Raw genomic sequence first — 23,855 nt, forward strand, 5'->3', positions numbered from 1 at the left:
CACTGCTGAATCACTGCATTGCAAGTGCAGAAGGCATGAGTTTCTGTGAAAGCATGAGATGGATAAATGACCACAACTGAGACAATAAATGCCTGCTGAGACAATAAATGCCCACAATTGGATATGTCTGGTATGTGTGTGTGTGTGTGTGCATATGCAGGTAAGGAACCTAATAGTTTTGTAGCTACCATTTGTAATTTAGAAGACAAGCTAAGCACTAGATGAGGATGTACATTGTCTTTTAGAGGGGAAAAAAATGGGAAAGGGGGAACAAATTATGTATCTCTTGAGCTACATTACCCTACAATCAGATAGACTATTACCTATAGAAACCTTTTGAATCTTCAGGGAGTAAGCAATTGGATAGGGATTAGTGTTGATGCAAATTAACAGGTTGAGAACAGGGCACAGAGGTAAAACAGACACAAGGTATTTAAGATAGATTGCCGAATCAGGTGCCCAAGATAGCAGTGTCTTGCAGGATATATAAATAAGGAGTAATTGAAATGCCAACAACACACAGACTTTATTCACAAAAATGCCATGACATTTCTTTAATCAGCTTGGGTGGGTTGGATCTCTGACAGAGATCCTTCTTGCACCTTGTCTTTAAGGTGAAGTACATCTAAAAACATCAGCTCTTTGAACCTAGAAAGCTAAGTTTCACAGAATCACAGAAGAATTTAGGTTGGAAGGGGCCTCTGGAGGTCATCTAGTCCAACACCCTGCTAAGAGGGGGTCTAACGAGATCAGGTAGCTCAGGGCCATGCCCAGTCAAGCCCTTGATGTCTCTGAAGATGGAGAGCCCACATCTTCTATTCCAATATTTCACCACCTGCAGGGTAAAATATTTTTCTCATATTTAATTAGAACTTCTCATGCTTCAGCTTGTGTCCATTGCCAATCGTTGTGCACCTGCAAGAAGAGTCTAGCTCTGTCTTCTCTAAACTTTGAGGTCAGATAGTTTCAGTAGTCAAGTCTCCCCTGAGCCTCCTCTTCTCCAAGCTGAATGGACTCATCTCTCTAAGCTTCTTCTTATGGGTCAGTGCTCCAGACCCCTGACTAGTCTGGTGGCCTGCTGCTGGACTTGCTTCAGTATGTCAGTATTTTTCCTGTACTGTGGAGCCTTCTCACTACCCCTAAACCAACCGGTGCAGGTACTATGCTAATCTTCTCTATCTCATTCAAACTTCAGTATATATGCTGCCAAAGAGAACATGATTTCACTAGAAGATATGCTAAACAATGTTTTTTTAAAAAGAAGAAACCTGGAGACAATGGAAATGAAAAGTTTTTAACCCATTTCTGCCTTCTCCCCCATTACGCAATGTGTGCTTATGTTCTGGTCTTTTTCTCAGCCCACAGTTTTCAGTGGCTTCCTGCACTGTAAGGAAGTCTTCTCAATCCCCTCTTAGCAACCTGGGAGAAGTATTTGCATCAGCTCAGGCCCTTGGTTGTATATGTCTCCTCTGCCTCTCTCAGAGCTCTCCTGCCTCAATTTGTGCAAGGCTCCTCCTTGTGCGTTTCTTCACTTTGACTTGTTCTGCACTCCAGAAACCTTTCCCCCCAAAAGTTGCTCAACTGCTCTTGGAAAAGCACATTTCCTCCTCCTTCCAGAAGATGCCCCCTGAGTGAGTGCAGCCGCATTGTTCTCTGCTGTCTCTTGAAAGGAACATAATGCTTATTAGCACAGAGTAACTCCAAATGAAGAAATTAAAATCATGCACTCAACATGTTAACAGAAACAGCCACAACATTGTTTTGAAAAAATTATTCACTGGAGTCTGGCCATGATTTTGGAAATTACTCAGGGTGGTTTTATAACAGTCAAAAATGTAAGGTGCTCTGTATGAGGCTTTGGAGTTTGAACATATTTTTCCACAACTCTTTATATTTGTCAGTGAGAACATACAGCTCTTTTGACAGTAGGACTTGGGTGGGCTGATGGTTGTTGGATGCTGTTACAGGAGGCTGGCAGGACACAATGATGAACTTACTTGTCAACAGCCTTTTTCTCAGGACAGGCTAAGCTTTGTACCTCTGCATTTTGTTTCTCATGTAGTCCTTGGTAGTTTCTCTGGTATGGGTTAATTGATTTTGTATTTGTTTGCCATTGTTTCTATGCCAAACATGGAACCCTTCTCAGCCACACTCATTTTGTATCTATCGTTCCCTGCTTCGTTATGTTGTTTCCCTCAGCCAGAAAGAATTCTCCTTAAATTGTCTGCATGTTGGTGGCACTGGACACCAAAGAAAATAAAGAAGATATCCACAGTAAACGTTGAAAATGGGGTCCTTCCCGCATGTAGGGTGGAAAATAAGGCTGCAAGCAGCAGTGGGGAGATCTCCAGTAGGGTGACCTCAGCCATGAGAGCCAGAAGAAATCTTAGAGACCTCCTCAAGAAGAAGCAGACCTATGGCTGCATCTGCATACAATAAGGCACTTTCCCTGAAAAGCAAGCTACCTGTGTAGATGGAGGCCAGGTGGAAGGGCTCTGTAGGCTCCTTTTGGCCTCTGTGCCTGCATTTCCTTCCTGCGAGACCAAATTGTGTGTAGAGTTGGTGCTCACTAAGGTTTCCTGTGGTATGGACTTGGAATATTGTTAAGATAGATGCATGGACACTAGGGAGGTAAAACTATGCTTGGGTACTGCAGGCCAGACGTCTTAATGCCTCATCCATTCATAGTTCATTTGTGGCCACTTTCTCTTTGATATTATGGGTATCTGCTGTTTCTCATGCAGCATCTTTTTATTTCCTATTAGTTTTGTATTGCTTGCAATGCAGTTGCATTAATGGCACTTTTCCACACTGTGTTATTTTCTCTAGATATTTCTCCTTCCCTTTTCTCCTTCCTCATTTCCTTCATTCATTTTCCCTTTCTCCGTTTTCCCCTTGTGTCTTCTTTTCTCTTTACCCTTCCCTTGCCTTCCTGTCCCTTCCCTTGCCTTCCCTTCCTTTCCTTTCCCTTCCCTTCCTTTCCCTTTCTTTCACTTCCCTCCCCTTCCCTTTTCTCTTCCTCTTCCCCTCCCCCTCCTCTTCCTCTTCCCTTCCTTTCCCTTTCCTGCATTATTTCCTTGTATTTGCTACTGAGTGCCTCTTCCTCATTGATTCGCACGAGAATCCTTTTATTTGCAGAAATTCCAGAAATTTGCTTGCTTTGCTTTGGAGCCTGGATATTGGCATAGACAGTGAATCACTTTTGATCTCTCTGTGTTTTCCCCTGTTACAAAGCAATTTTCCAGACTTGTGCCAGGCCTTGAGTGCTCCTGTTTTCGCTTTTAAAACAGAGGGTTCTGGCTTTGCATTGCCTGGCACTGCACGTATGGTCAGAATGGCTGCCTTCTCTGCCCATTTGTTTGCTAATTACTGTGCAGGTACAGCCCAGCTGAGCTCAGAATACATCTCCTTAAGGCTACCCAAGGCAAGCTCACAGCCCCACTTGGGGGGAGATGTCACCTAGGTGAATTTCACCTATTCCACTGGAGTTTTGTGCATTTGAGTGAACTTGGTCTCTGCAGAAATAAACATAGCAGACTGGGGGCTATGTGCAGTTTTCCCTAGTGATTTATACATTTTAAGATTAGGGCTAGCATTTTGCGAAATGCCCTTTGAAGTGGTTAATTAGGTTTGCCTGAACAGACTAAACCAGACATGGCTAATTGGTGAAGATTATAGTTTAAAGGCCATGACCTCTTACTGTGAAATGTCTCAGTATATGTTCTTGTTTAGGTCTTCTTAGAGGAGGTAGATAAAGCATGCACCGTATCACCGAGATAGTGAGGAATACTTTTTTATCATTTGGGAGTAGCATCCCTATCTCAAATCTGCTGTTGTTAATGGGAGGTTTTCTTACTAAATACTTCAGCTTTCATTCTACTTGCATTTTTGACAGGAGGAGCACTATCAGGTGAGTTTTCAGCTTTTTGTGAATAAAACCTAATAGGAAGCCTTTTCACGGCACCAGAGCATCCATAGGTACAAAATAACCAACTCTCACAGAGTTACTGGCAAACCTGATTCATTTTGTGAATAATTTTACTTGGATCTTAGTGAGAAAAATGTTCAGATGAACAGTATGAGCAACAAATTTCCAGACAAAAACATGGAGGAGGGCGAGTATGTATAGACACAGTCTGTGGGGGCCTGTGACTTCATCGCACTTCACACGATAAGAGGGTTCACCTCAGGAGCTGGTAACGGGACGGAGACTTGAAAGGCTGGGCTACAGGAAGTGGGGATGGTGAGTCAGGAAATGGCAGCCTTCCCTCCGAGTCATCCTTGAAACACTGCCCTGGTGTGCTCAGAGTGGGAACTGGATTAGTAGAGATGCTGTGCCTTCAGAAGAGGTTTCAAACTTGGGTCATGACCATTTGATGTCGTTAAGCGTTACGTGCCGTTTCTGCTTGACAGCATGGATTTCAGATCCTGCATCTGGTCTGGTCTCCAGCGTGGCTGCCTGTGTTTTGCAACTGCCCCTCTCTGCAGCGCGTGGGGATGTACTTAGCTTTACATCCCCGTGCTGCAGGCTCTGTGATGAGGCCACTGCCTAGCTGTTGACCCAGAATTTTCCCACATGGTTGCTAAATAGCTGCAATTTCCTGTTATACACACGTCATTTTCTATAATATTTGAAAAGGAAAGGTATTTGTTTTGGGGTTAATAGTGTTATCGGGTGTCTGCAGGGGTGCCTATGAGAAGGGTTCGTGGGATCGGGGCGGCAGCCCAAGCCTCAGGCCGCCATTCAGGCCACAGCTTGGAGACGGCACCTTACAGAGTGCCGCATCCGTGCCTGTGTCTCTTGCCATTAGAAGGACGAAGTCACGCTTCGCGGTGAATTACGACCCGAAAGGAGACGGACCGCACCCGGGGCCGGGCGGGAGACCACCGAGCGACTCCTGCCTGACGGGGCAGGACGGCGCCACCTGCTCCATCCCGGCAGCCCGCCCGCCGCCTCCCGGCGCCTCGGCCCCGGCCCCCGCAGCGGCACGGAGCTGCCGCCGGGCCTCCCGCCGCGGCGCCGGGCGGGCCCCCTCCTGCCTGCGGGAGCGGCGGCGCCGGCAGAGGCCGCTAGATGCCGCCCTGCCCAACGCCTTGGCGGCGGAGGCGGCTCAGCGAAGCCGTGGCAGCCCGCTCAGCCCTTGTGCGGGCGTCCTCCCCGGCCCTAGTGCCGAGGCTGTCTCCCGCCTTGTCGCGTTTCTGCCCCTCGGGAACGGCCTCGAGTTGTTCTCCGGGGCGGGCAGCTCGCCACGTTTCACTCCTCTTCTGGAGTGGGCCTGCGGGTGGGGACCGGGGTCGGGCACAGGTCCGGGAGGGCGAGGCTGGGCCACCAGCCCCACGGACTGGTGGAGCTGGAGGCTGTGGCAGATACTGAGGGGCTCAAGCTGTGATGACATGAGGCTCCAAGGCCATGGGTAGGGTTGGGAGTGTCCCCTGGTGAGGCTGGTCAAGGCTACTGAATTCAAAGACCTGGGGACCTGGCACTGGCCAGGATTCAACCAGGTTCCTCAGGGAGTGCGGAGCTACCAGCACTAGGGTGATGGAGGGGTAGGTGCTGGTGGCTGATATCAAGTGCTCTGTTTCTTGGAGAGGTTCTCGGATGATCCTTCTTTAAGACAAATCGACAGCAAGCGGCCATCAAATGGATTAGGCCAAGTGGTTTGGATGTTGAATTTCAATAGCAGTTGTTGACTGTGTTGCGCTTTTGAACCTTTCGTGTTTCAGTTTTCCCTCATAGGGTATTCTTCTTAAAAGAATGGATGCACTGGATGCATGCATGGGTTTTGGGAACAAAATCACCCGAAGAACACAGCCCCATGCTGTAGCAGCCGGCTGTCTGTGTGCATTCATCCATTGAAAAGTCAGGAACAGTCCGCACTTCAAGACTGGCTCTTAAGGGGGCCAAGGCCGCTGAGATGTTGGGATTGTTCATGTTTCAAAGCCAGATTGCAATATAAAATTGTTGGGGGGCTAAAGCAGTTGTCATGTGTAGCTGTTTTCTTGGTTTGATCTTTTTTTTCTTTTTCTTTTTTAAAGAGGGTTGTATTACTTAAAAATTGCTTACAATTGCTAATTTAGTGTCTGTGAAATACTGTGTTGTCTGGACTCCTGTATTTGCCAACAGAGCAGATAGCAGAAGTGTAAGCACTTCCTGCACCGCTTCTTGGCTGCGACCTGGACTGACCCCATGAACAGCAAGTGGGGGTGAGCAGTATCGGATGCTGTCTTCTGTTATCGCTTGTGTGTTAGCCTAGCAAAACGGCTTGGCTTCTCTGCTGAGCTTGCCACGGAGTTCCATCTATAATGTAAACATCTGTCTACCAACTGCACTGAAACCACTGTTTCATTTTGTGTAGGCTACCGAACAGCTGTCAGATGGCAATAACTTTGGTTATCACATGTCTTTTCCAATGTCCTAGATGCAGGAGGTTCTGGATGCTTTTACTCTTGCTTGACTTCCCTGGTTTTGGACTGGATCCTTCTCAGCTATATGTTTTCAGTCTCTCACTAGGCTTTTAAGTAACCCCCAGGAGTGTCCTGGATATTATCCTCTTACAGAGCTCAAGTAGATTAGACAGGAACATTGAGTTCATTGGATCGCTATGGATCCATTCAGTTCTTCTGTGCATCTCCTACCATTAGTGTCCCATCTCTAAGAGATTTTGTGATATTAGCATTGACAGGGTGCGTTATGCTGTACAAGGTTATGTCTTAAAATCATAAAACTATGAAAAGCGGATTCCCAGGACAGCATTACAAGCTACTGTAATGGCAGATGAGCTGAGATGTCTCAGAATTTTTTCCTGTCAGCATGGGTATGCGTGCTGCTTTCAAGGTGACAGCAGGCTGTGAGTGAACATACCTGTGCAGCAAAATATACCACGGACTTGGAAATGTTTGGTTTGAAAATGAATGCTTTTCACATAGGGTTAGTATGCATTTGGCAAACAAAACCTGTGTTGAGCACTTACCAGACTTAAGTCAAATGGGTATTTCAAACCACTTGCTCCTGCAAAGCAGGCTGTCCATTTATATGAAGGAGCCTCGTAACATTCATTCTGAAGTTAGAGAAAAAGCTTCATTGAAGAAATGCTCATACAGGTGCTTAGGCTTCAACACTTTCGAAATTTGGGTTTTGTTTGGACGAATATTCCAGAAGTCATCATCTTTAAGTTCTCTGAGACCCATCCAGGATGTCTCCTGAACTCCTCAGGCTGAAGAGGGGAAGAGATGAGCAGGTTCACTTAAAGCTTCCTGTTTTGCTTTGAACAGAAGGTGTTTAGAAAGGCCTTTTCAATAATCTGCTGATCCAGGTTAAGTTCAGTGAATGGGCAAAAACAGGAGAGAAAATGCTGATGGTGGAATGCTGTTCTTGCCAAATCTTTTTGGAGTCCAAGGAAGGCTTACTTTGGCAGAATGTTACACGTTGCTTTTCGGGTTGCTTTTCATTTGGGGAGGCTGATGGGAAAGATGCTCCTCCCCAGGCACTGAACTATAAATATTTGACTTTTATACAACCGAAATGTCTTTGAGTAGACACGGAATAAGTGACGCAAAATGAACTTTTACCAAACCCGTGGAATTCATTTGAACTTTGCCAGGTGTTTGGCTGTAAGACTGTGAGGTCCCATACTTAACAGCTCATATTCTTTGCCAATAATATGTGAAGTGTTTCATTATCTTATACACTGTAGTTGGCACACACCAGTTTGCAGACAAAGAGAAATGGTTTATGATATTTGTGGATTCCATGTGCTGTTGTAGCTGTGAAATGATGTGTGGTGTATGATAAGACAAATACATAAGAATGAAAGGCCTCATATAGCAAATATAAGATACTTTTAAGTCTTTGATAAGTAAAACCATAAATTGTTAAGTAACATCAGTATTTTGATTTTTGTCTCCTCTTATAAATGCCAGGAGTAAAAACCAAATAAGAGTCTTGCCTTCAGCTCACCCAAGGTGTTCAAGGAGTACTTGGGACAGATTAAAACTAATTTATTTTGAGCCTGCAGTATAACCAGGGCTTTTTAGGGTATGCATCTGAATGGCCAAATTTTTCCCAATTAAAGCTTAATTTAGGTGGACAAGCTTACTGGACCAACTGTCTACTCACACCAGTTCCCAATGTCCAGTGAAGTATTTAAATCAGTATTGAAATAATTACTGCAATACTCTGGTTGGATGAGATGGGTCTTTGTGTGTATTTTTATGGATTTTTTTTTCTCCTTGTGATGTTTTCTCTGTTTTCTGAGTTTTAATCTTTCCACAAAAAAATTTTAAAAGCTTGAAACTTTAACCTGCTTTCAAGTAAGTCTCTGACTGAAAAAGTCTTTAACGTGTTGTTTCGCAGCATAGCAGTGTGTGTTAAGCGTGCGCTTCTTTATGTACAAATGTTTTAGCAGAGGTAGGGTCTAAGGATGAAAAGGGACCAGCAACTCTCCAGGCGTGGGAATCCAGTGTGCTGCCAAGAGTGGCGACATTTGCTGTGGCAGTGCTCACAGCAGCCTGTGTGGGCTGCCCTCCTTGCCCTAGCAGCCTGTCTGGAGAACTGGCAGGAGTGAGCTGCCCGGGAGACCTCGAACCCAGGGTGAGGTCTCTTAAGAGCCCCCCAAGGAATCATGAGGCTGCAATGAGCAGGGCAGCTCAGCAAGATCTGCTGTGCCTCACAAAGTCTAATCCAGAAAAAAACAAGCCTGAGGTGTCAAGAAGAGCAGGGAGGAGAAAGACTGTGAAAGCAGAACAGGGAGCTTTTCACTTCCCTGTCTTCTACGAGGACTTTGGCAAACTGGTGTGTTTGTGGTGATTCTGCTGATGCTTAGGACCTCTGTCAGATGCAGTTTCTTTAGACAGCCAGTGAACCTTTGCATGTGAACAAGCAAACATGTCATTTGTCTGATGCTGAATTTCAATATTTGTAGTATTTTTCCCCTCAGGGTGGTCTAGGAGTATAGAAGATGATTTTAATGAAATGTTACTATTATTTCTAGTGCATTTTGTGTGTTGTAAACACTGACAAAATGAAAAGCTTAAAGGTGGTCCCATCCCCTGTGGGACTGGAGTCTAGTATTAGTCATCTGACCAAGAAATAATGAGACCAGGCAGTGGGGAAGACAAGGTGATGGGAGGACATGGTAAGAATTACATTATGTATATGTATATGCATATGTGTATATATATATATATTTATTTAATTAGTAGGTTGTAATACCTGCTTAGATGCAGGTGATCACTAGAATAGTGTATTTGAAGTTGTCTGAGGTTTCTTATTATCAGAGGAAGAGGCAGTTCTAAGACATGCACATTTTTTATGTGTTTAAAAGAAACAAAACCCAAGAAACTTCCAAAGAGCCCAAATATTTTGGTGAAAATGATGAAAATAAAGCTTTCCACTGAATCTGTCTTCTTATGTGGCACTTTTGTGGTTTGCCTCACTTCTACTGACTACACAGACATTATTCATTCATATTCCTGACATGACAGTTGTGAAACCATTTCTCTGGCACTGCTGATGTAGTGGTAAGACCAGAGGATTCCTGTGTCAACTTTCTGCATTTGCTGCTTAACCTTCCTTTTGAAGAAACTACCTTATTTGGAGCAAGTAGCATACAAGTCCAGATTTGGCAATGTTTTTAGGCTGATAGCAATTCAATATGGCTTTATGCAATTTTTATTCTCCCAGCTTCCACAGTGGAGTTCACTGTTTTCTGTTTTATGTTGGTTGTCTGGACTCTCCATGCACTGGATTGACAGAAGCTTTCCACAGGCATAAAAAATGATCAGCAGTTTGACTATGGAAATCTGTTTAGAACAGGCATACATTTAGAGAGGACTTAAGAACGTCCTGACAAGTAGTCTGTCACCTATTTTTGCTTGTTGGGCAGAAAATAATTCAGTATAGTCTAGCTTTTAGTGGTAATATAACATGATTAGGATGTTTGTGTAAGATAAGGATAGAAGAAAACTTCTGAGAAGGCTTGCCAGTACATTTCTGAGTGGCCTAACCCCAAACCTGGGTCAATTACTGATGCTCTCTGAACAAAGGGAGTAAACCAAACATATCTTTTGGGGCCATATGAATGTCCTCTAAATAGCCTTTGAAAACATAAGCATGATGTAAGTTTTATTAATTAATTATTAATGATTTGGTGCTTAATTTTGTACTACTGCTAAAATGAAGTGTCAGGTAATGAGTTTCTATCAATAATCACCTAAATGAGATGTCGTTAAAATACTTACGAATAATTAATGAGATGAAATTACTGATGTTTTATCAAATCTTGTCAAATACCTTAAGATAAATCTTGTGAAAATATGCAGTTTGCATGAATTGAAATAGAAAAGCCAGAATCCCATCTGCCTAAAACGTAAACCTGTACAATGTGGCGAAGGAAGTTACAGTTTAGGATACCAGGAACTTGAAACATAATTTCAATATTCTTTCATCTTTGTTCCAAGACATCAGTGCATGCAGCAGTAATAAGGCACGTCCATATTTCAGTGCACATCATTTTAGGTCTAGGAATGCTGAGTGTGAAAACAAATTTTTCTGATGTTGCATTTTAATCAGGATAAAATGACAGTTTTAGAGTCACATAGTGCACATAACAAGCAGTGCTGCTTCAGCATAACTTGCATGTGCTGTTAGAAAGAAGTACATACTCAGAAAGCAAGCGACAGCCCCAAAGTTATGGTGATACTGTAAGGCACTGGTACGCAGTGGTTATCTTTTATATCATTCTTACAACCTTGGCACGCATGGTTTATGCTCAAGAGTTTGATTTCCTTCGTTTTATATTTTTACAGTCCTTAAACCTGCCATAGATCCAAGAATGAATATAGGCAATTAAAGAATTTCATAAAACTTAGTATCTTGAGGGGGAAAATTATTAGAAAGCTGAACATTTCTATCAATATTTTATTTACAATACTGCCTGTTCTTCCAGTGTATGCTCACAGCTCTGCATTGTTGTTGGTGGGAATTGCATATGCTGAAGTCAAGCAGAATTAAGCTTTCATAAGCAAATAATTAACAGATAAATGCAGTATCTCTGTGCTCTGTAAATTAAATGTTGGTCTTAAAGAGGGCTTTCAAAAGCCCTGGTTATGCTTTTTTGCTTAGCTAAATTTCATGTTCTTATGTGTTACATTTTCATCTAGTCTGTAGTTTTTGAAGACAACTTTATGGTGACTGGTGGTTTTTGTTTAAACTGATTCTACACATTACCATGAAATATTCTTATTATTCAATATAACTTGGAAATATGATCCATTTCTTTAGGTGTAGCCAATAATGCTCTGGACTCTTACTATTGTAATGGTGTTAATTCTTCCCAGTCTCTGTTATGCTGGTCTGGCTTGCGCAAAGAGTTTAAAAAGGGCGGGAACCTAAGACCACCGGCATTGCAGGGAAATAACATCTGAAAACCTCCCAATCTTACATTCCGCCCTCCTGCTGATGAAGAGCAATAGCAGACTTGATTTGGGTTTATTTGTGGATGGCTATTTTCTAAAAAATAACAAATCAAAGAAATAAATCAGTGCAGATCTTATATGACATTTTATCTGCTTTGATTTATTGGTTGCTATAGCATGATTGATAGAAAAGAAAGTACACTTTCTATTTTGCTACTGGGAACAGGCTTAAGCTGCTTTCATTTATTGTGGTACATTTCTGTCATTTGGCTTATGCTTCCAAACATATTCTACCACTTTCTTTTTTTCCTTTTTTTTTTTGTCTTTCCCCAAGTCTACATATTTTATAGTCATCAATTCCTACTTTGTTTAAATTCATATGCAGCTTCTGCTCCTTGGGTCAGTCTTGTGTTCCTATCTAGTCCTTCTGAGAAAAGTCCTAGTGACATCGGCAGATGGTCTCTTGGAATCTGGTTATGCTCTATTGAATGTATGATGTCTGTTAGAGAAACGCAGGTGAAATCGCTGTGCTTGTTTGTCCAGTTACAATCTGAAATTGTAAGCCAAAATCACCAGTCAGGCCTTCCAGATATGCTTTTGAATTTGCTTTATTAATGAATTCTCATCAAGCTACTTGTATAATGATCAGAGCAGCAGGGGGAGACTGCAAAGTCACTACTCTCCTTTCAAAGCCAAAAGAAAGAGGTATGGGACTGTATTTTTGAATGTCTTGACAGACAGGTTCAAAAAAGTCTACTATTGACTTGGCTTGTGTGTGGCTTCAGCAGCTGAAAGATGCCTTCTTTATTCAAAAGAGGGACTGTGGAATGGAGGTGTCCTGTTCACCTGTGAAAGTGCTGTAGGACTGGGGGAAATGAGATCCTGTGGGATTTTTTTATATCCAGAATCTGCTCTGTGAAGTTGCCTGGTTCCTTACTAGTTTACTTGAATGCAGAAGCATGTCTGCTTTGCAGGTGTTTTGCTAAAACAATGCTTCAATTTAAAGAATGGATCTTATCCTATTTAATTTAATTTAATTTAATTTTATTCTATTGTTTTTATTTTATTTTATTTTATTTTATTTTATTTTATTTTATTTTATTTTATTTGTGCTTCATTCACTTGTGGAATCGTATAAGCAATTATTAATAGCCAAACAGTTAATAGTAAAACAAAGATGTTAATGTCTTTGATTTGGATTTAAGTCTTCGAATAATCTTTTGCTGAGACATGCAAAACGCTTCTATTGTGTGATCGTTTGAATCATTGCTAATAAAGTTGACACACCCATGAGTTGTTTTTGGCTTTAATACCTGAAGGACTTACTGAAGTGGCTGGAGGGTTTGGTTGTGTTCCACATCTCACAGCATCACAGGACACTGGGACAGTACTTGCCTCAGGGAAGCAAGAGAAAATCAACTCTGGCGTCATCACTGTTCATCTTCATTCCCACTTTGATTGTGCTCTGGTTCTTTTAGCTTCTCACTTCTTTTGCTCAGTGCAACAGCAGGAGAGGATCATAACTTGATCTGTGCAGAAAAAAAAAAAAAAAAAGACTAGAGATGGTTTGATCTTCATTTTTTAAGTACGTATGGGAGCAGAAGCAGGTGATACTTAAGGGTTCTTAAGTTTCTTAAAGAGGGTTTACAAAATCTAAACATGGGACATTCAAAGCTAATCGAATTTAACCTGGGAACAAATGGAAAATAAGTTAAGAGAAGGTAATTACTGGAAAATTGCTAAGGTATAATAGTGGACTGTCCATAAGGAAGTCTTTAAATATGGGTATCTTTCTAAAAGATAGGCACTGTAAATCAACCAGAAGTTACAGCCTGTGTGATCAGGAGGCTGGTCCAAATGGAAGTGGTGGTTTCTGTTGAATTTCTGGGTTGTACCACAGAAACGCACTAATGAAGAAGGGACTTGATCTCCTTTTAAATTTACCAGTAGCTCTTGGCTTTCATGTCAAGTAGGTCTTACTAAAAATGGTTTGTATCTTCACAAGAATAATAAATGTTAAATTCTATGGGGTTTTTACTGTATTTCACTCTTAAGAGAAAAGGTAGGCTCTCTTCAGGAAAACCAGCCATGGTTTTATTTATTTATTAAAATAAGGTGGTTTGCACTATTGAGAGGTTTTTCTTAGGTTGTAGGGTAGGAGAGGAAAGCTCTCTCTCTTTTCTTTAAACAGGTCAGTCTCACAGAGGTCAGTTTCACAGAGGTCAGTCTCACCTCTGTGCCTGGCAAAATCTCAGAGCAGATTCTCCTGGAAGGCATGCTAAGGCACATGAAAAACAAGGAGGTGGTTGGTGACAGCCAGCATGGCTTCACTAAGGGGAAATCCTGCCTGACCAATTTGGTGGCCTTCTATGATGGGGCTACGAAACTGATGGACAGGGGCAGAGCAGTTGATGTCACCTACCTGGACTTGTGCAAAGCGTTCGACACTGTCCCACATGACATCCTTATCTCTAAATTGGAGAGACATCAATTTGATGGGTGGACCACTCGGTGGATAAAGAACTGGCTGGATGGCCACACGCAAAGAGTTGTGGTGAATGGCTCGATGTCCGGTTGGAGACCGGTAACAAGTGGTGTCCCTCAGGGATCAGTGTTGGGACCGGTCTTGTTCAACATCTTTGTCGGTGACATGGACAGTGGGATTGAGTGCGCCCTCAGCAAGTTTGCCGATGACACCAAGCTGTGTGGTTCGGTTGATACGCTGGAGGGAAGGGATGCCATCCAGAGGGACCTCGACACGCTTGTGAGGTGGGCTGATGCCAACCTTATGAAGTTTAACCATGACAAGTGCAAGGTCCTACACCTGGGTCGGAGCAATCCCAGGCACGGCTACAGGTTGGGCAGAGAAGAGATTCAGAGCAGCCCTGCAGAGAAGGACTTGGGGCTGTTGGTTGATGAGAAAATGAACATGAGCCGGCTTCAGTGTGCGCTCGCGGCCCAGAAAGCCAACCGTATCCTGGGCTGCATCAAGAGGAGTGTGACCAGCAGGTCGAAGGAGGTGATCCTGCCCCTCTACTCTGCTCTCGTGAGACCTCACTTGGAGTATTGTGTGCAGTTCTGGTGTCCTCAACATAAAAAGGACATGGAACTGTTGGAACAAGTCCAGAGGAGGGCCACGAGGATGATGAGGGGACTGGAGCACCTCCCGTATGAAGACAGGCTGAGAAAGTTGGGGCTGTTCAGCCTGGAGAAGAGAAGGCTGCGTGGAGACCTCATAGCAGCCTTCCAGTATCTGAAGGGGGACTACAAGGATGCTGAGATGGACTATTCATCAGGGACTGTAGTGACAGGACAAGGGGTAACGGGTTCAAACTTAAACAGGGGAAGTTTAGATTGGATATAAGGAAGAAATTCTTTACTGAGAGTGGTGAGGCACTGGAATGGGTTGCCCAGGGAGGTTGTGAATGCTCCATCCTTGGCGGTGTTCAAGGCCAGGTTGGATGAGGCCTTGGGTGGCATGGTTTAGTGTGATGTGTCCCTGCCCATAGCAGGGGGGTTGGAACTAGATGATCTTAAGGTCCTTTCCAACCCTAACTATTCTATGATTCTATAATTCTGTGATTCTAAACCATCCAGGTCCTGACCTCAGATTTGGGGCATGCCGTGCTGTGCAAAATACAATGACTTCATCCTTTCTCCTCTCACACTGTCAGTTCAGGAAGCAGCAGGAATGGATCTGCTGAATGACATCAGTGATGATAGCATGGGATTTTGCTTGTGAAATTGTGTTCCTTTCCAGATGGGAAGGATGTGGCATCATCCTAGCTGGTGCTGCTCTGATGGCTGCAGGACTAGACCTGGCTTCTCTCAGTTTTATGGAATGTAGGCAGAGCTGGCACACCACCCCTCATCAGCCATGAAGAAGTACCCTAAATTTATTCAGCACTCTGGAAGCATTCTGTTCATTCTGGGCATGCTTAGAAATCATATAAATGTAAGTATGCCAATAGGTAGAAGGAATTAAAGCAGCTATAATACTAGTCTAGAAAACATACAGGAATAACAGAATAGCTTTGCTGGTGGAGAAGTGGCATGATACATTAAAAATCAGGTTCAAACAAGCTAAATAAATTGTGTCCTACTATACCTGTGGGTTCCAATTAGAAGGAATATTATAATGTGATTACAATATTGATCACTTGGTGTCTGGGCAAATAACAATAAATGTGATATGCTAAGAGTGAAAAATCACAATAATAATGAAAAACTTTGTTTCTTACAGACAGTGTAGTGGGGTATTTTTTTTTTTTTCTTTTTTCTTTTTTGACACCATGAATAAAATTTTAGAGTACATGGCCAAAGAACAAATAAGAGGAGCAACATCTTGTGATTTAGGTCCAAGTTACTGCTGCAGGCATGGCCTAAAAAAGAACTATCAAAGAGACTCTACAGTAGCAATAGCCATATACTGAAGCTCAGCATTCTTGTGGTAGTGAAAGAGCCATAGAGCTGTTAGATAAAACTGAGGAAGCCCCTTTCAAAGAAAATTAAACCCACCAAAATGCTGAATTTCTTAAAGTGCCATGAAGTATATGAGGTGGTATTAGGGTCTTTTTGATAGGTAGTGTGCATTTTCTCTGTGAAAATTAATTTCTAAACAGACTAGGAGAGAATAAAAGAAATAAAAAGACATGCCTTAGTATGTGGAAGTCATTCCAAACACGGAATATACAAAAGAGAGCACATTTTCACAAGATGCATGTCAAACCATAGTAAGGTACGCCAAAAAGATTTTGAAGAAAATTGCAAAAGACATAAAAGCAAATAAATTACCTCTTCTATTTCAAGCACATTAGAAGATGGAAGAAATGTTATATGGAAGAAATGTTATAGCATTAAACTGATATTCCGTACGGAGGAGAGTAGAGCTACTACAACATTTTTTTTTTTTTTTGCAGGAGGTGGGGCAAGGAAATACATTAAAATTGAAGCAGAATAGTTGTAGGCTGAGTATTACACAATTTTTGTGGAATTCTGAGGACAAATTCTGCTTACCTATGAATTTAAATGACACAAATAAGAAATTGCCAAATTGTTAACCAAAGTGGCTGTTTGTATTGCCAGCCTAGATTTTGACTTTGTGGCAGCCAGGCTGTTAGAAGCTAAGTAATGAGAAGAGATTCAGAGCAGCCCTGCAGAGAAGGACTTAGGGGTTTTGGTTGATGAGAAAATGAACATGAGCCGGGTTCAGTGTGCGCTCGCGGCCCAGAAAGCCAACCGTATCCTGGGCTGCATCAAGAGGAGCGTGACCAGCAGGTCGAAGGAGGTGATCCTGCCCCTCTACTCTGCTCTCGTGAGACCTCACTTGGAGTATTGTGTGCAGTTCTGGTGTCCTCAACATAAAAAGGACATGAAACTGTTGGAACAAGTCCAGAGGAGGGCCACGAGGATGATCAGGGGACTGGAGCACCTCCCGTATGAAGACAGGCTGAGAAAGTTGGGGCTGTTCAGCCTGGAGAAGAGAAGGCTGCGTGGAGACCTCATAGCAGCCTTCCAGTATCTGAAGGGGGACTACAAGGATGCTGGAAAGGGACTTTTCACTAGAGACTGTTCTGCTAGGACAAGGGGTAAGGGGTTCAAACTTAAACAGGGGAAGTTTAGATTGGATATAAGGAAGGAATTCTTTACTGAGAGGGTGGTGAGGCACTGGAATGGGTTGCCCAGGGAAGTTGTGAGTGCTCCATCCCTGGTGGTGTTCAAGGCCAGGTTGGACAGAGCCTTGGGTGGCATGGTCAATGTGAGGTGTCCCTGCCCATGGCAGGGAGGTTGGAACAAGATAATCTTAAGGTCCTTTCCAACCCTAACTATTCTATGATTCTAGTCTATGATAATGAAGATGAGGGGAGGAGGCAGAGGGATATGGATCATGAAAAATTGCCACTGTGGTTTTGTAGCCCTCCTCCACTATTCTACTGATTTTTCTGAAGAAGTCAACGTAGGGTGTTTGGATACTGTGTGCTGTCTGTCCAAGAAACATGACCCACTGCCATCACCACTTCTCTTATAAAATTATGATATTGTTCAGTAAGTGGGAAGGTTTCCTTCTGAGAAGGATATGAGAAGTAAAAAGTTAAGTTTGCAGAATAAGAGGATTTTTCCACTAAAGCCTTACCAGGCTAGCCTGTGTACATGGGCCTATATTGGTGTATTTATGAGAAGATGAAGGGCAAGGTAGGCTTATTCAAGCAGGAAAGTCCTTTGCAGGGCAGTAGAAAAAGGTCATAACACTTAATGACTGAAAGATGAAGTGGCAGATGGAATTCTATGTTAATAAACCCAGAATAATCTATTTAGGGAGGAAAACCAGCTGCCTCTGCATGTTGTTCAATGCTAGACTCCTCATTAGCTGTTACTGTTCAGGGAAGAGACCTTGAAATAACTGCAGGCAGGTCTAGGCAAACTTTGGCTCACAACCAGTCAAAGAGATAAATAATTTCAGGAATGAATAGGAAGGTGACAGACAACTAAACAGAAACCACCCTTGACTTTGTTTAAATACAGGATAGTATTCCTGTTGTTCGTAACCATTTGTAAGTAAGTAGATGTTCATTTACATACAAATCATATTGATTGATTTCATAGGAAGCTAATCCAATTTAAAAAAAGCAGGCTCAAAGGGTGATAAAAGCATCAAAATGTCCAAATGAAACTTTTCCCCCCAAGTTTTTTGAAATGACTTTGCAAATTGCTTCTCCAAGCCCTTGCAGCTGTGGGATTCACAGATTCCGTAAGCTGGCTATACTTAAAAGTGTCATGATTGATGTGTCATACCGAACTTGCAAGAAAGACAGGCTGTTAGGAAAACAGCCTTGTGAGCAGCCTGCAGTACTTATGGAGACACTTCAATATCTCTTAGCATGCAAAGTTGCGATCATTGAATGGGCAAACATCCTTAGTTTTTTTGACATGCAATGATATGGGGTGATTTTTAATAATGTTTTCTATTAGAGGTTACAGACTAACCCTAAAAATCAATTTCTAGCAAGTGACACTTCATGTGCAAATCATTAATTTAAGGACAGGCTGTTTCAATGTTAATTTTTATTAGAGATCAAAGAGAAAGAAGATGCAAGGTGAAAAACTGGTCATTTTTCTTGTGAGGGGGGTAGAGTCATGCAAATGTCATGTGTATTAGCCAGGATTTTATTAAGAGTTACCTTAGCTTCCTTTTTGCAATCCATGCTTTCTGGGATCTGAGGAGGTCATGTCTCCCCCTCCTTCCTGTGCAATAAACAGTTAATAGCACGGGCATTTTCAATGTCCTAGGGCAGTCCTTTGAGTTAACAATTAACATAGGAGGGACACCCTGGCAGTTATTGTTTCAGCTTCTCCTTCTGGACACTCACAAAAGTATTCTGGTTCATGTTTGGCATTTTAACACTCAGAAGGATTTCTGTTAGTCAAAAGCACTAGGTTATTATTATTATTTCCTTAATGTCAGCAGGGATTCTATAGGCTTCTGGCAGAAATGAGACAATTGGCCTTCCTAGTACTTGAGATCTGACTGTTACACAAATTTAATCCTCAATAGAAGCCATCAGTTAAACTAAATAAGCATGTACATTATATCTATATATGCAGATAGATATAATGAAATCTGTATCACTTGCTTGTTACCCATGGACTACCAGAAGTTTTGGGAACACATAGCCCTGTCTGTTGCCTTAGCAGAAATTGAAGTAACTCTATTGACTTAGCATTATTTTTCTTGGATGGGCACATTGACTGCTGTAAGTGACATCAAACTCGGGCTGAAAGTTTCCAAACTGAGACAAGCTCTGCCAAAACAGAATTCTGTTATTGTTGAATGTCTAGATGCCTAACATGCAACTCTCAAACAGCAGGGCTGTGTTTTGGGAAATACTGATCAACTGGGACCCAGAATCAGGCAACAAAAAGACTTTGCTGGCTCCAAATGGCAAATTCCCTTCTCTGAAAGGGCAAAATAGAAGGAAGTAAAGGATGATTGCAGAGAGAGCCTGCTGTTATTCCTCCTTCCTTATGCACTTCTGAAAGTGCGGTTTCCTATTTGAAAGGATTTCTCAGCTAGGTAAGACTTATATTTCTTGCAACTGATCAAACTAGAGCAAAGAAAAATTAGATCAGCATGGCTCGTAAGAATGAAGGTGATTCTAGAACATACCATGCAGCTTTGATTATATTTTGCAATTTACTGTAAATACCCTTATGATGCTTTCGTATTTTGGGGGGAATTCTTCAAACTTTTGCTCAACTAATCTCCACGGAAATTTATATGAATAATGACCTTGGAATTCTTGATATGGAAATAATTATCCTCCTACTGGATCCTACCTTGTCAGCCTTGTCTGGTATCACCACAGATTTCTGTGTGTGCTCAGCTAGGCCAAGCCTTGAGACATGAGGCTGCTCTGCTTTTACTCTGTCCTAAGGACTGTAAAGCGCAAACTTCATAGAATCACAGAATAGTTAGGGTTGGAAAGGACCTTAAGATCATCTTGTTCCAACACCCCTCCCATGGGCAGGGACACCCCACACTAAACCATGCCACCCAAGGCCTCATCCAACCTGGCCTTGAACACCACCAGGGATGGAGCATTCACAGCTTCCCTGGGCAACCCATTCCAGTGCCTCACCACCCTCTCAGTAAAGAATTTCTTCCTTATATCCAATCTAAACTTCCCCTGTTTAAGTTTGAACCCGTTACCCCTTGTCCTAGCACAACAGTCCCTAATGAAGAGCCCCTCATGAAGAGTCCCTCTCCAGCATCCTTATAGGCCCCCTTCAGATACTGGAAGGCTGCTATGAGGTCTCCACGCAGCCTTCTCTTCTCCAGGCTGAACAGCCCCAACTTTCTCAGCCTGTCTCCATACGGGAGGTGCTCACTCCCCTGATCATCCTCGTGGCCCTCCTCTGGACTTGTTCCAACAGTTCCATGTCCTTTTTATGTTGAGGACACCAGAACTGCACACAATACTCCAAGTGAGGTCTAGACCTGGAATGACTGACCAAATCAGTCATCTTTTTTTGTCTTTTTTTTCCCCTTTTTTTTCTGATTAACATCTTAGATGTGTTCATTCATTTTGGTGTCTGCTGATGTCACTTCTTAGAATAAATATCTATGAAGAAAAATACTCCCTGCTTGCATCAAAAGGATAGCATTTCCAAGAAGTGCTCAGTTGCTTCCGTTGTTCACTTCTTTTTGTTTAAGCAATTATCAAGGTGTTGTAAAGAATAACTCATACTTGGGACTCTGGGGTTGTACAATGTGATGTGCTAATGTTGTCCAGTCTGAGGTATGAACAAAGTAGACTTTGCTCTGGCAAATTGGTAGGGACTTGCTTCTCCTTAGTGGTAGGACCTTAGCCTTCTCCTTAGCAAAGCTGTCAAATAGAAGAGGACAGGTGCTGAGCACCGCAATTCTGGTAACGGCAATGGCTGCAGGGCATCTGTGCTCCAGTCTTTCCTTCAGGGGCATAAAAACTCACATGTAGCTAGTCAAGAAACAGACACGTATCCAAGTAAAGCCAGAGTGTAATTAAACAATAAAAACAGGACAAACAGTGCATTTCTAGGGAATTACAACATGCCTTGGGTGGAGTTCTAAGGCATAAGGCCAAAGGTTGGATGGCTTTCATCACCCAAGTCACACAGAAAACCCATAATGCCGACAGTGCTAGAGAAAGGAAGAGAAGGGATGGTGTGGGCAGTCTTTCTGCATGCAGTTTAGAAACTAAGTTTTGATTTTATCCTGTTTGGGTACACAGGTGTCTTATCTCCTGCTTGCCTTTTGCTTTGTATGGCCTCAACTGGTTAACCTGCTAAAACTGCAGAATGACACTTGCATGTCCAACCAGCTAGTCACTTGATCAGCACCCAAGTAGATCTAATGTGTGGAGCAGGAAGTTTAACCCTGGATTAAGGCAGTTTTTTGCAGCCTCTGTGGTTGGGATGGGATATCCATGAGTAGAGCTCAAGACCAATGAGAGCAGCTGCTAACTCTGGTATGGGGAATAAGGAACTGGGAGAATGAGAGGATCCCTGGGATGCTGTAAGCAGGACTGCTGAGGGGTCTGTGCTGCGGCTAAGGCTGGGGATCCATGAGGTGACATATCTGGGGTCACAGATACCCTGTGACTATGGACTTGGCCTGAGATGGCCAGAGAATGAGCTGGAAGCCAGAGTTACATGGATTGGTGAGGTGAGATGAATGATAAGTGAGACTATTTCAGTGCTTTTCAGTGTGGACAATTAAAATATAATTGTGGCACCACCAGGTGTCTTGATAGCTACTGCTGCACTCCCATACAGGGGGTGGTGAGATCTCAAGGAGCTGTGGATGGCATGGCCAGCTTCTTCTTCTTCATGCTGATCTTCTCCATGTGAACTTTCTAGGGGTCTGAAGCTTTACCCCAGATGTAGTTACGAGGTGATGCTTGCAGGTGCAGCATTTCTGTTACCTGTCTGTGCTCTTCCCCTCTGTTTTCTTCTGGCATTCGGCTGGAGAGACAGATAGAAGACTTCTGCTGAGAACCACAGGTGGCAGCAGGATGTCATTGCTCAGTGAGGAGCAGAAGCCAAACCCAGCACCCTCGCTGCAGTGGCAGCTCCCAGGAGAGTGCGAGAGCAACAGGCTCTTGGAGAAGAGGTCTTGTGAGGTGGTCCCCTTTGTGTCGGGCTGGTAATAAAGTGCTCAAAGACAGAACATGCTGATTCACAGAAACTGAGACTGTTTGTGGGAAAGGGTTGGCGTTCACAAATATCTTGAGTTGAAAACTATTATGGAAATAAAGGTTTGGAACTGTCAGAATAGCATTCTCATTCAAATTTACTTTTTGTTTTGAAAATTAAACTTAGCATATTAAGAAGTCGCATTGAAAAGAGATGTTTTGAAATTGTCAAAGCCAAATGTTGGCCTTGAACTCAATTTCCTTTTTTCTTTTTTCTTTTTCTTTGTTCTAGGTCTTTAGCTTTGAAAATGTTAATAATTTAAACCTTTCCTCCCACTTTGAAGTGTGGAAAACAATACTGATATCTAGAAAACTGTTTACAGGGAAACTGTTTCTCTTAGCTTAACATAATGAACTGTGCCACTTTAACATGGAGTAGCCCCATTTAAAAACAAGTTTCTAATAAGTTCACTTAGAAAAATGAATAAAACAATTCTATTGCTACATAAGCCACCTTTTACTGCCGCAATTAGTCTCCCACAAGTGCAAGCAGGTTTTCTGATTTTAGGCTTAAATTGATTACTGGTGATTGTAATGCACTCGAAACCAAATACAGATGGTTAAGTTTGAGCAATGTTTTTCTCACACAGTATTTAACGTTCAAGAAAGTCATAAACCCAAGAAGTCCCAGTTCAGTACTGTGCAGCATGTCCTGCTGATGTGTTTATTTCTGTTGCCTGGATTTTAATCACTGGGATGTGCTCACTTCAAATGTGATGCTAAACATTGCCTGTTTTTGTAATGCATTTCCCAGGAAAGTGCATTCTGACTAGCATGCAAAGCACAGGAGAAAAACATAGGGGGATTATTATTATTTTTTTTAAAACATGGTCTTAAGAAAAACAATGGTTCATTCTTTCAAGCCCTGGATCCTGAGTCCTGTTTATCCTGTTACCAGTCTGGCAAAGGGAAAGAGCCTTCGAAGTGTGTGTGAATTACAGTTGTAGCTATGGCCCCACAGTGCCAACGGGCCATGCTCTAAGTGTGAATTCAGCTCCTCACAACTCACTGTCATACTTTCTGCCCGCACCGTGCCAGGAAGCTTCATGGTGTGGCTCACAGCCTTACCAATATGCTTAGTCAGGCTTGCAGGGCCGGACTCCCAGTCCCTGTCTGCTCTGTGAGGACATTAAAGACACCGCTATGCTTTTTCCTAAGAGTAGTGGTTTGTTGCAGAGTTCTTGACTATAATTATGGTCCACAGCAACCGTTGTGCAGCAAGACGTGAGTCACTTGATGACTTCCAGTCCAGAGGTGGCTGAGTTTTAGTGGTGATGCAGATCTCTGGAGCAGCAAGTGAATTATATAGTGAAGCCTCATTACTGACATCAATAAGTAAGCTGGGCCCGCTGGTTCAGCTTGTGTGATAGAAGTGCTTCTCACCACAGTGATGTCTTGGTGCTGCAGTGACATAAGACACATAGATAAGATTGCTTTTTCTTTTTATTTGTAACATTTTTGGCACCTTTATAGTCCTATATGTAGGTTCAGTCTGTTGAATGAAAATGATGGTGGATGGTGAAAGTGTGTTGAAGGTAAAACAGAATGGCTATATGGGAAAGGTGGCAGCTTTCCAGTTTGCCCATATTATTAAAACTAAAACAAAAGATTTTTTTTTGCTAGGACTGGCTGGAACCTCAGCATCAGTTCCACCTCAGTCAAGCATAAGAACTGTTCATCCTGTGACCTTCCCCACTTTTGGTGCCTTTC

General features: G+C 42.7%; 1 protein-coding gene across 1 annotated transcript in view; it reads left to right on the forward strand.

Moving 5' to 3' along the window:
* LOC308217007 (chloride channel protein C-like) overlaps nucleotides 1-5,418 on the forward strand; it is a gene marked incomplete at both ends in the record, with an annotated part of 85,663 nt that extends 80,245 nt beyond the window's left edge. Inside the window, one exon of the mRNA XM_080609706.1 lies at nucleotides 4,686-5,418. Coding sequence (XP_080465832.1) covers nucleotides 4,686-5,418 — 733 coding nt within the window. The remainder of the gene's footprint in view (nucleotides 1-4,685) is intronic.
* Nucleotides 5,419-23,855: the final 18,437 nt, after the last annotated feature.

This window comes from Psittacula echo (assembly GCF_963264785.1).
Source record: "Psittacula echo genome assembly, chromosome: 2".
In the NCBI taxonomy this organism is placed as follows: domain Eukaryota; kingdom Metazoa; phylum Chordata; class Aves; order Psittaciformes; family Psittacidae; genus Psittacula; species Psittacula echo.